Genomic DNA, 11,603 nt, shown 5'->3' with positions numbered 1-11,603 from the left:
AGATCATAGTTTAGAGAGCCGGTTAATTAATCTAAATCATGGTTTAGAAATCTGGTTGTTTACTCAAAATCATGGTTTAGTGATAAAGTTTTCCTCTTTCGAATCTTAAACAAGGAAAATAAATTTATTTCATTCAACATATTAGAGATTACAAGAGTACATTTCAAACCCTTAGCTCTCAAGTTCTGGTCCCAAATCTCATGGCACAACGTAACCTGCCACATTAGGAACATCAAAACATTACGATCATCATGTTAATACAAAAAAATGTATCAAAGATTTACAAGTTTTGTAATATTTTTTTTGCAAAATACAAACAATCACAACATAGCTCTAGCGAGACCTTCAATTTTTACAAGATTAAAATCATAAAAGAAGAAAACTTCTTAATATATATATAGACTTACTTCCACACTTGGTACCATGAGCGAGAGGCTTCCCACAAAAGGCAGTGACATGAACAACCTTATCCATGTCTATCATTTGTTGCACCGAAGCTGTGATACGGCCACATGCGCAAGGGATGTCTGATCTCTTAACCACTCTGCAGCACGCTTCGGACGGGTTTACCTTTGGGCCTGGACGCTGCACGTAGACGGCGCATTCTTTCATCAGACCTTCGATGTCTCCTTGGCACGTTCCTTGCCCTGGAACTGGTAGTGTTCCTGAGATCACAAGGATCATTGTTAGACCAATCAAAGCACGAGAACCGATCACCATTTTAGTTTGAATCTAGTGAGAGTATCTTTGAGTTTTTGGTTGAAGAGAAGTTGTTTAGGGGTCTTATATAGTGGCTTTGGAGGTTTTAAGGGTTTGTGTTGCATGCGAGGTTATCTTCTTCTTTTTTTTCTTTCTTTTATGATGAGACTTAATTAGTTTGATTTTTCCAATTGGTTTCATGTGACAAAAGACTTGAATTTTTCTAAGAGATTCTGAAGATGTTTCCTCGTAACTACAACTACATGGCAGCCAATGCATGAAACTTATATGTTATGAAATTAATGTACTATTGATAGATAAGTAAACGACAAACAAATCCAAAGATGAACCAAAGGGACAAGCTATTTTAATTATCAAAACATATCAATTTTCTTCAAAAGTATTTATTGTACCAAGTGAATGATATGTTTCTTACTTTGGATTCTCCCTGTTATTCAAGAAAATACATTCCTTTAAATTTAGTAAAACAAATCTACAACTTTTAATTTAACTGAAGAAAGAAAATAAAGAGAGGCGCTTCGAATCTTTATCATTGCTATTAACTTCATCAAAACTGTATATAAAGATCTCGCACTCTCATGACAGAACAAATTATTTGATATAACCAAACAGAACAAAACAAATTCTATAAATACTACAATAATCATAATACAAAATCGCTATTACTTGCTTTGTAATCGCATAAAAAATCTTGGAGAATACAAAATCGCGTTTCTTACTTGCTTTGTAATCGCGCTCAGCATTTGCGTCGAGCTTTACGGTTTTGACGTCGTGAGGGTTCTCCGTTCCACCGCAGATTCACCGGAAAATCGAACCGTCGAATTGGTTCCCAAGAAAATCTCTTTCCATGAGTCCCTTTACGTGTCAATCTCCGAAGATAAAGTCAATGAATGGCCTCTGCAAGACTATTTCTATCGAGATACTTGCCCTAACGCGAAGGTAACCGTTGGTAAAGCAATCCGAGAAATCTACAAGGCCAAACTAAGTATCGCGCCGTCTCTCATCCGGCTCCTCTTTCACGATTGTTTCATCGATGTCAGATTTTTCTTACTTTCTCTTGATGCATTGAGTTTTCTTTGGAAATTGGCTTAGTCAATCGATTCATGTATGTTAAATCTGACTCAAATTAGCATTTCTTGGAAGTTACTGTAGTAGAATCTTAATTTCTAGGTCTTAGCCACTGATATGCAGAAATAAGGGGTTTGATTCTTTGTTATTAGAGTCAAATTCAGCTCTTGTTGGAGTTGTGTTCTATTATTACCCAAAAAAGCCGCCAAAGCAATTTCCAAATGTGAACAGAACAAACATGAGAGTACAAAAAAAAGAATTAGTGGCAAGGCGTAAACTGAGTCCTAAAAAAGAGAAGAGTTGGAGGTAAGGCGTAAACTAAAAAGGACAAAAATTGGAGGCAAAGTGTTGCAAGGATGGACCTGTACCCATAGAAGATCACTCCTAGTGTCCATGTGGAGAAGCTATATGATTGGTGGGCTGCCTATTGATATGTTTACCAAGAAAATTGTTGGTATGTTAGGGGAAAGTTATGCAATGATACATTGATACCTCTAGTCGCCTTGCAAGTAGTCTAGACGGGCGATAGAGGCTTCGTCTATATGGGAGATATATACTTGGATCCAAATCTGTTCCCTAAAAAAACAAGAAACAATAGAGACTATCTTGAGATCATTGTGTTTTGGCTTTAACTCATCATCATTCATCATACGAATTCCATGATGGGACTATTGACGTGTGGAACAAGTAACGGCTGAGAGAAGTTGATTATTTCCTTTTTTTTTTATTGATCGATAAGTTTAAAAAGATATATACAAATACAAATACAAATAGGAAAAACCTTATCACCGATTCTCCTCCTCTATATATAAAGACCTAATAAGCACAAACTCTTTCTTCACAATCAAATCTCGATCTATTACACCATAAACCCTAACGAGTCTGTCTCTTTTGATTCACAACTATGGTGAAAGCTTCAGCAACAATCATCATTCTTTTGATCTTGTTCTGTTCTTTGGCTTGTGAGGCACGTGTTCGTCTCATTAGTCCTGATCTTCTGACTCACAAAGTCGAGAAACTTCAACAACCTGATCTTCCGACTCACAAAGTCGAGAAACTTCAACAACAACAAAAACGTATCTCGAATCCTGATCCTCGCACCATTGAGGCACATATCGAACTCATGGAGTCTTATGAGTCTTTCTACCCACATTCCACGATGATCCGTCACGTCGTGATCTAAAACCCGACCTTGTATTCTCTGTAACTTTTGTATTTTTCTGTAACAAAAACAAAAAAGGGGACTAGGCCGACCCTTAAACAACTGGTCGTGATCTGAAACCCGATCACCTGATGAGCTCAAGGTAGAGCGAAACCAGTCACATGATGATTCTTGATACTTAGAATAAATAAAAAGAATATACCGGCAAGTTAGTACAGTTTCAATATAGTTTATGGACGAGGTTCGAAATTTTATGGTTTACCTTTTTGTTTTTCCCTCTTGTTTGGGGAGTTTATATTAGATAGAATCATGGAGTTCAATTTGTCACGACGTTTTTGTCTAGTAAGATTAGGTGAAGTAACGTAAAACAAAACATTGAAACATTGAAGTTATACAATTGGCGAGCCTAAGCTTCAGTTACAAGCAGAAAATCTAAAAAAACAACACATGGCTTATTATACATATGCACTTCATCAGTTTCAGATCTCTCTCTCTCTCTCTAGACAAAGGTCAAAGGGACACACACTAGAATAGAAGTCATTCACCCCAAACTAACTTGAATATATTCTTACTAGCTGATGCACATATTACATTGTTGCTTCTATTTCTCAACATCTCTTCTTGCGCCGAGACATCTGCTTCCTTCAAAACAGCGCAGAGATTGTTTTAGTTCAAGTCAGACTAGAAGGTCAACAGTTTCCTCCTAAAGAAGAAGTACAAGGATTTCGAGATCTTAGGAAAAGGCAATAATTCTTACTAGATGAGAATAGGCAGAAGCAAGAGACAAAAGCGTTGGGTACATATCAAGAACCGCTATGGCAATTTCCTCCGTTACCTGCGGGACCTGCAACAGAAGGTTTTGGAAAAGTTGCAGAGAACTTATCAGTCGAATTGGATCCTCACATATAAGAACCAAATAAGGCTTAGCAGGACTCGTACCTGCATTAGCTGAATGGCAAATACATCGCTGATTGTCATTTTATCAAGGTCTTGACACCTTTTGACAAAACTATCAAAAGAAGGACATGAGGCTGCGCCTTTGCTCTGGTCATTATCATTCACCCGTAACTTGTAGTATTGATATATTGATTTCGTGAGGTAGCCGTATTTTCTTAGCGTCTCACCCAGCCCGTGTGTCCTCAGCACATCAAATCCCTCCAGAATCTCTGTCGTGAAACAACTAGAAGCACATACAAAGGATGACAAGTTTGGTTCCAAATCTCAACGAAAAATGCACAACCAATCAAAATATTGCGTTATAAAGATAATCTTACGCTGTTTTAATGCTTTCTGCTGCATCAGAATGGTTTGGATCCCCTTCAAGAATGTATATGAGCTTCTTGAATCCCGATCTCTATTTAGATTTTCATTTTAAGAAAACAATAAGAAACAACCATCAACAAAAGATGGAGCAAGTCAAAAACTTAGGAGTTGAGAGTACACACACCTGAAGTCTAAGTTTTTGGTCTCTGTAGCGATTATCTCTAATTGATGAGCGCATATCATCAACGTTCTTCCTCTCAGCAATAAAGTCTAGAACATATTCAGTCTCAAGGTACTTATGCCGAGCAATCCATATACAATCCCCGACTGGTAATCGTCTAACCTACAGATTCAACACAAATTTTCCAATTATTCTCCGTAATTCCGAATCTGTTGACATCTATCCAAGAAATCAAATGCAAACCTCAATCTTGATGTTGAATTCAGAGCATATGTTTTCAACTATATTCCTGGATCGTGATCTGTGAAATAAGAAGGTATGGATTAGTGTTCATTAACAATATGGTAGCTAGGCTACTATCACACTTTCATAACCAAACCATAAGAAACCTCAAAATAATTAAATAAATAAAAGAGTAGCGTAAGATAAAATTTTCCACAAACCCTTTGGTGGCAAACTTTTCTCGATCATCCAGTATCAAGATCACATCATATGCTTCCTCAAACGTTTCTCCAAATTGAAGAGGAGGGAGGCGTGGAATATTTGTTATTCCTTTGGTTCCATCTGATGCCAACTATATAACCAGGACGCCCAATAAAGAACAATGAAAGCTGATTAGCAACTACTGATCATTATAATATATAGCTAATAATCTACTGAACTCAAATGGTTACATACAGAAGATGAGCAGGCTTTCACAGCATGACTTGAACCTGATGAACATGGATTTAAGGTGGATCCATCATTGCAAGAGCGGAACTTCTTAGCACGAGATCCCTCAAGATCAACTTGACCTGTATTTGTAGCTAAGACTTCATAAGATGAAACATGCAACTTTTCACAAACACAGCACTAAGCACAGTATATCATAAAGACCGTACGAATTTGTGATTTAAAAGGTCCTGATGAATCCTTTTTACTATTTCTCGAGTCCGGACAGGAATTATAAACCTCTGCTTGACGAAGATGGCACATTACAGAGAGCCAGAGAGTTGATGGATCTTTGTCCCCAGATCCATCTGAAACCTCTCTGAATGCAGCAACGACTTGTTCCTTCGAATAACCAAACGGAGTAAACTGTTGAAGAAAACCAATAATTTTAAACAAAAAATTAATACTGGAGAAAAAGATGTCACCTCGCCCCCATAATTTTAAACCAATCAACACCGTATAAGAAGAATTAAAGGTCCAAATAACATTATGATGGAGTACCTTTTCAAGAATATCGCTTGGAATGGCTGATTGTGCCCTACATCTTGGATCGACATATGGAAGTTCTTCTCTCATGGTAAACGAACAGGTGGGATTTTGATTAGGTGTTTTCTTTGCTTGCGGTGTAGGATCCATTTCATCAACAGATAAGATATCAACTGAATCAGGTAATCCAGATCGCAGGATACACTCATTTGCAACTTCCCGACCTTCAACTGTCAGCATGTACCTAAGATAAGAAACAATGAAGTCTCAAGATAAGTTCTACTTCTTCACAAAAAATACAAGTCAAGGGCACCATAAGGCAGAGTTTCAGATAAGAGCTTTTACTTTGCTGGGTTGCTAGATTTCACCACTAATCCCTTCTGTATAAGAGTGGTCATGCAGCTCCATCCACTATACCACTCCCTCTTAGAGTGTCCAAGTCCTGCTTTCCCTTTCCCTTTCTCTGGCCTAGTCAAAACTCACACGAAATGGAAGAATAAGACATACAGCAGAGGTTGGGTACAAAACCAATATATTAGAAACTGGGAACATCACGATTGATTCATACCCAACAGGAGCGTGTGATAGCCCATTCGCGTCAGCAGCATCAATAAGCTCTTGTTTACGCATGAATTCTTTCCCATTTGTAGTCCTTCTGGTAACACGAAAAAACAAAAACGGTACTGAAGAAGGGTTTACAGAGGGGAAAGAAAGAGTATTTTGTGAGTAACATAAACATGTAACTAACCTGTGCAACGTTATTAGTAATGCATATCCCACTGAATTTCTTTGCGGAATGTACCGTTTTTTTCCATTGGCCTTTTTCCCTGGACAGGTTAAAAATCAGCATACATAAAGACATTACATTGATAATACATGTGTACAATGTGATATAGATACAGCCAACAGCCCAACACCACTACCAGCACGATTATCAGGTAAATCTTCTTGCTCAGAACTTTCAACAGCAGTATCAAAATATCCTTTCATGAGCTTAACCATCCACTTGCCAAAGCCCCTATGCAATCAAGAAACAGACACTTGGTTGGATAGAAGCAAAGCCACCCAAAAAATTAAAACCACTCACAATCAGATCAGCTTTGCATTTAAAAAGGCTTAAGAAACTAAAATGAATATAAACAAACACTTGCCCTTGAAACAAAGAAACCACTCACTATCAGATTCACTGATTTCACAAGGATAAGAAACACGCATATTGTCTAATTTTATCTACATGACTTCAACTTCAGATAAAACAAACACAAACCCTTAGCCAAAGCCTGAATTAACGGGAACCAAAAACGTATGTGAACTGTAGGTAATAAAGATACAATTGATATACCGAGGAGCATCTTATTACTTTCTTAGTCGCTAAATTCATTCCACCATTCACTCAATACTGAAAAGGGGGAGAATTTCGAACCAGAAACACAAAAAGGTCACATCTTTTTCCACCATTGCGAAAAAAGGGCACCTCAAACAAGAAACCAATGACCCAATAACCCATATCCCAATAAGAAGAGTAGAAAACCAAATTCCATAGGAGAAAAGAGGAGCGAAAGAAAGCAAGAAACATACTTGATCTGCGACAAGTCTTTGAGTGTGTTAATGGGATCCTTGGCGTCGCAGACACTCCTATACCCCTTAACAAATGTCCTCTCCAGATTTTCCGACAAGCCTTTGGGCTTTTCTGCGTATTCTTGCTTCTTCTGCAACACATAAGCCGCTAAACCTCGGTTCTCAGGGCACAGTACCCGTCTCTCGTCATCCATCACTACCCACTCCAAATAGTTTCAATTTATCAAGCGATCATAAAATTCCTTGCTGATTGGATATACTCGTTGCCGAAAAAGAGGGAAATTCTCTCGCAAAGGTTTGATCTTTGGTTCGCCGGAGAAGAGGAATAAGCACTTTCAGTTTTTAGGCGTTTTGTTGAGAATTTTTAAAAAATGGGGATTTTGACTAAAACCTTCTCTTGCCGAAGAGTAAGTCTCCGTTTCATACGGAGACTTCTGGTTTAAATCATATCAATTTGGAACAAATCTTTTAAACCAGTACAATAATTAGTATTCGACTTTGAAACATGTCATTCACTTGGTTCGTTAAAGACTTTTGATGAAAAATTTATGTTCGATAATTAGGATAGCTACCATGTAGTTGTCACAATTTGTCACTTGGTTCATCTTTGGGTTTTACTATTTTGTTGTTTACTTATCTATCAATAATACATTAATTTCATATTTTCATCAAACAACAAAGTCGAGAAACTTCAACAACAACAAAGACGTATCCCGAAACCTGATCCTCGCACCATTGAGGTACATATCGAATTCATGGAGTCTTATGAGTCTTTCTACCCACATTCCACGATGATCCGTAACGTCGTGATCTGCAACCCGACCTTGTATTCTCTGTAACTTTTGTATTTTCTGTAATAAAAACAAAAAAAGGGGACTAGGCCGACCCTTAATCAACTGGTCGTGATCTGAAACTCGATCACCTGATGAGCTCAAGGCAGAGCGAAACCAGTCACATGATGAAACTTGATACTTAGATTGCTATAGCGATTTTGTAATATGATTGTAGTCTTTATATAATTTGTTTTCTTCTGTTTGGTTATATCAAAAAATTTGTTCTGTCGAATTTTCTGCCATGATAGTGCGAGATCTTTAGATAGTTTTTTTTAAGGGAATGTATTTTCTTAAATCAGATTCAAATTTGACAAGGGTTAAATAATAATTGTGTTGTAATGGAACTGAAAGAATGTATGGTATAACCGACCGGTCTATCCCGTGGCTTCAGCTAGCAGTTATACAATTGTGGGCCTAAGCTTCGGTTACAAGCACGATTGGTTCTATATCTCCACAGAGATTACTAGATAACGACAACAGACAAACTATCAAAGCACATTGTTTATAGATATTTTGCAGCTAATCTTGCTGCGGTTTACGGGCTATAGGTCGGTGAAACAATCTTCTGCGTTTTGCTCCCCAAGATACAACCAAACAGTTTGGTTCTTTCCTCTTTGTCCCAAGATAACCTTGACAGTTTTCAGAACCACAATTGCACTTTACTTCAGGACCAAACTGCACAAATCTGCCATTACACAAAGAGAGAAGCTAATATATCAGAATCTCAGATTACTTAGGCTAATTATAAGCACATAAAAGAAACAAATGGTCAAGAACTTGACCTGTAGTCATATGTAAGTGGCTCTCCTGCTTCTATTTGACGAGCTGCAAAGACACCCACACGGGTCTCACCTTCAACTTGCCTGTTAGAACAAAATAATCAAACTGACTCATGCTCTCTTACTCGAGCATCATCGACATATTTATATGAAATAATATATGCTTTACCACTTTTCCAATACACAGTTTGGGTTGCAACTGTGGTTCAGAAACCGAGAGGCGTTCCCTTTGAAGGTAGCATCAATCGTGAAGTCTTTTTGAATCTCACACATGTAAAAGTCTTTCATGCCTTTGTGTTTCATATCCCAAAGCCTTTGCTCACATTGAGCATCACTAATCACTGTGGATAGAGTGAAAACAAATCACTAAAAACTCTGTCGCTTTCCACCACAAACATAAGGCTCAAAGACCAAATCAAGATAGTTTACCTTCACCAATGTATTCGACAATGAAGTCCTCTTTGTTGATTGATTCTGCTGCCTCAACTCCCCAACCGCAATGTTCAGTCTGTAAAACCAATAACATGACATGTCAAGATAAAAAAACACAAGAAGAGTGTAATGCAAGAATCATAAACTAGAGACTAGTTTTACCTTAACAATTTTGATCTTTTTCTCTTTGCGGAATGGTCTGTTTCCACAACTTTCAGGACAGCTGCATCCCTTTGAACAGCTTATGCATTGAACCCTGAGAGAAATTTTTCAAAACGGAAACTATTCAAAACGAAATGAATGTTAACAGAGAAAATTTGTTTGGTTAATTAACAAATATACCTGCAAACACAGCTTCTATCGCAATTAGGGCCACAATTTGTGCACCCAACACCATCATTAGCATTATCACGCTTTTTCTTAACGAGGTAAATATCTTAACTCAGTCAAGGAAAAGACACACTAATGTTGTGAAAAAATGAGAATTATGTACTTTTAAGGCAGAAATATTGAATGTGGAAACTATAAAGGATACTGCGTCTAATGTGCACATAAGAAGGCGGATCTTCCTTCACAACAGAATCTTTCCATGCTAAGTCAATCTTAAACTCCTCTTCCACATATGGCAAAGGCAACTGGCAAAAGACTTCCTGAATAAGAAAGTAGATAAACATTCAGTGCCTAGCTCTTGAAATTGTGTAAGATAAAAACAAAATATCCAGCTTTCAAATCTCTTCCCTCTTTTTGATTTTCGAGCGGCAAGTCTATGTAAGAATTAGTTTCCTTTACTACAGTCACATTTGGCACGTGGCAAAGAAACACTGACCTCAATCTCACTCTGTGCAACTGCATGCTGCTCAATCAACAGAGATTTTGTCAGTCCTGTGAGTAAAACTCTATGAAAGTACAAATCGTAAGAAGCTTCAAGAAGTATCTTATGAAAGCGGTAAACTAAAAAATCAACCTTTGTGTCTAGCCGCCAATCAGTTGGATGCCTCCAACAAACTGCTCTTCCTGGTTGGTCTTTTAAGTGAAGTATTTCTTTTGACCATGGAGAATGTTTATCATGAGCAGCCATTGGACACTTAACACACCGCCATTGTGTTCTTTGCTTGCAGACAAAGCACTCCTGCATACTCCATTCTATCAGAAACTGAATGATACCACACAATCAAAATAATCCATTTCAATTCCCTACCTAAACACTATTACTTAGAACTAACTGTTAAGTATATCCTATTTGATGGCCTATCGTCTCTCTGAGCATTTCTACCAAAAATAAGAGCAACAAAATATGATTTGCTTCATTGAATACAAAGCCAGCCAATAAAAATGAAGAGAAATCTTCCTTAGTTCTAAACAATAAATGAGGATCTTACATGTTGAGGGCATTTAAATTTGCTTGACTTAGAAAAACCAAGACTTTCTTTCGCACAAAGCGAGTGATAAGCGCCTTGGCAGCCGCGAACAGAACACGATAAGTCTTCCCCCGGGTACACCGGCTTATGGCAAACAAGACAATCAACCTGACACCAAATCCCATATAGTCATTATGTCAATAAATCTAATAACTTAGTCACTAATTGACTTGAAGATTCGAATGACTTTAAAAGTAAACTAGTAGTCAAACAATATCTAAATGAATATGAGATCTTACACGGACATCACTAAAGCCAAAAAAAGGTGATGAATTCAATTCACAGATGCAATATACTTCAAACAAACTTCATAACTCAAGATATTATGTATATCCTAAAATCCAAATCCCATGTAGTCTATATGTCAATAAATCTAAAAACTTCACAAGTCATTAATTTGACATAACAAACAACATACCATTTTCTTGGCACCAACAAGAAAAGGAAGGAAACATGTCGACTCTGAAACACCAGAAGCCACTCTTCTCTTGACCCAATCCTTCACATGATCATCCAAGACAAACCCTTTCTTGACTCTGTCAGACGGATTCTGTTTCCGGGTAAAAGCAGTGACTCCATTAGCAATTTTAATGTCCTTGACCTCTTCCTCCGGTGGAATCATTGGTAAATGTTTCCCATTGCATTCTCCGGCTAGATTTTCCGGGGAATTGATAGATTTGGCTAATTCAGGGCCTGAAGCCGCCGGAAGAAAAGAAGGGCAACAAGTGAGAGCAACAGATGCAGACATAGACATGTTTCCCAGATCTAACATCCTAAACTCGAAAGTACAAAAGATGGAAGAGTAAGAAGAAGAAGACAGTTACGTTTTGTCTTTGTTGGGTAGGCGAAAAGCGAAGAGACATGAAAAAATATGGAGGGAATTTAAGGCGGGAGATTTGTCCTAAAATATTATACAAAAAGGTCCTTGTATTTTAAATATTGTTTTAATTGCCCCCAAACATTTTTTCTGCT

At 37.6% G+C, this 11,603-nt stretch overlaps 3 protein-coding genes, 1 long non-coding RNA gene and 1 other non-coding gene across 5 annotated transcripts; 1 reads left to right on the top strand and 4 right to left on the bottom strand.

The window, feature by feature from the left end:
• Window positions 1-105: 105 nt before the first annotated feature.
• AT4G30880 (Bifunctional inhibitor/lipid-transfer protein/seed storage 2S albumin superfamily protein) lies at window positions 106-742 on the bottom strand. Its single transcript, NM_119235.2, has 2 exons — window positions 408-742; window positions 106-215 (listed from the first exon to the last, which is right to left on the bottom strand). Exons 1-2 carry the CDS (start codon window positions 718-720, stop codon window positions 199-201), a joined length of 330 nt encoding a protein of 109 aa, NP_194817.2. The 5' UTR covers window positions 721-742; the 3' UTR covers window positions 106-198.
• Window positions 743-2,048: 1,306 nt separating this feature from the next.
• Window positions 2,049-2,330, bottom strand: AT4G08365. The gene has a single exon (NR_142202.1). It is a non-coding gene; the product is annotated as an other RNA (long non-coding RNA).
• Window positions 2,331-2,692: 362 nt separating this feature from the next.
• AT4G30872 lies at window positions 2,693-2,971 on the top strand. The gene has a single exon (NR_144116.1). It is a non-coding gene; the product is annotated as an other RNA (non-coding RNA).
• Window positions 2,972-3,303: 332 nt separating this feature from the next.
• On the bottom strand, window positions 3,304-7,569 carry MUS81 (Restriction endonuclease, type II-like superfamily protein). The gene is made up of 15 exons (NM_119234.4): window positions 7,170-7,569; window positions 6,515-6,609; window positions 6,340-6,418; window positions 6,160-6,246; window positions 5,937-6,059; window positions 5,607-5,835; window positions 5,276-5,471; window positions 5,073-5,188; window positions 4,838-4,968; window positions 4,638-4,695; window positions 4,398-4,556; window positions 4,225-4,304; window positions 3,890-4,130; window positions 3,708-3,794; window positions 3,304-3,592 (listed from the first exon to the last, which is right to left on the bottom strand). Exons 1-15 carry the CDS (start codon window positions 7,361-7,363, stop codon window positions 3,488-3,490), a joined length of 1,980 nt encoding a protein of 659 aa, NP_194816.2. The 5' UTR covers window positions 7,364-7,569; the 3' UTR covers window positions 3,304-3,487.
• Window positions 7,570-8,276: 707 nt separating this feature from the next.
• SDG4 (SET domain group 4) lies at window positions 8,277-11,505 on the bottom strand. The gene is made up of 11 exons (NM_119233.2): window positions 11,050-11,505; window positions 10,593-10,739; window positions 10,178-10,342; window positions 10,040-10,066; window positions 9,749-9,863; window positions 9,556-9,649; window positions 9,376-9,469; window positions 9,211-9,289; window positions 8,951-9,122; window positions 8,785-8,865; window positions 8,277-8,687 (listed from the first exon to the last, which is right to left on the bottom strand). Exons 1-11 carry the CDS (start codon window positions 11,401-11,403, stop codon window positions 8,522-8,524), a joined length of 1,494 nt encoding a protein of 497 aa, NP_567859.1. The 5' UTR covers window positions 11,404-11,505; the 3' UTR covers window positions 8,277-8,521.
• Window positions 11,506-11,603: the final 98 nt, after the last annotated feature.

This window comes from Arabidopsis thaliana, chromosome 4 (genome assembly GCF_000001735.4).
Source record: "Arabidopsis thaliana chromosome 4, partial sequence".
In the NCBI taxonomy this organism is placed as follows: Eukaryota; Viridiplantae; Streptophyta; class Magnoliopsida; order Brassicales; family Brassicaceae; genus Arabidopsis; species Arabidopsis thaliana.
Note: the sequence above shows the minus strand (reverse complement) of the source record. Positions and strands in the feature narration are given on the sequence as shown.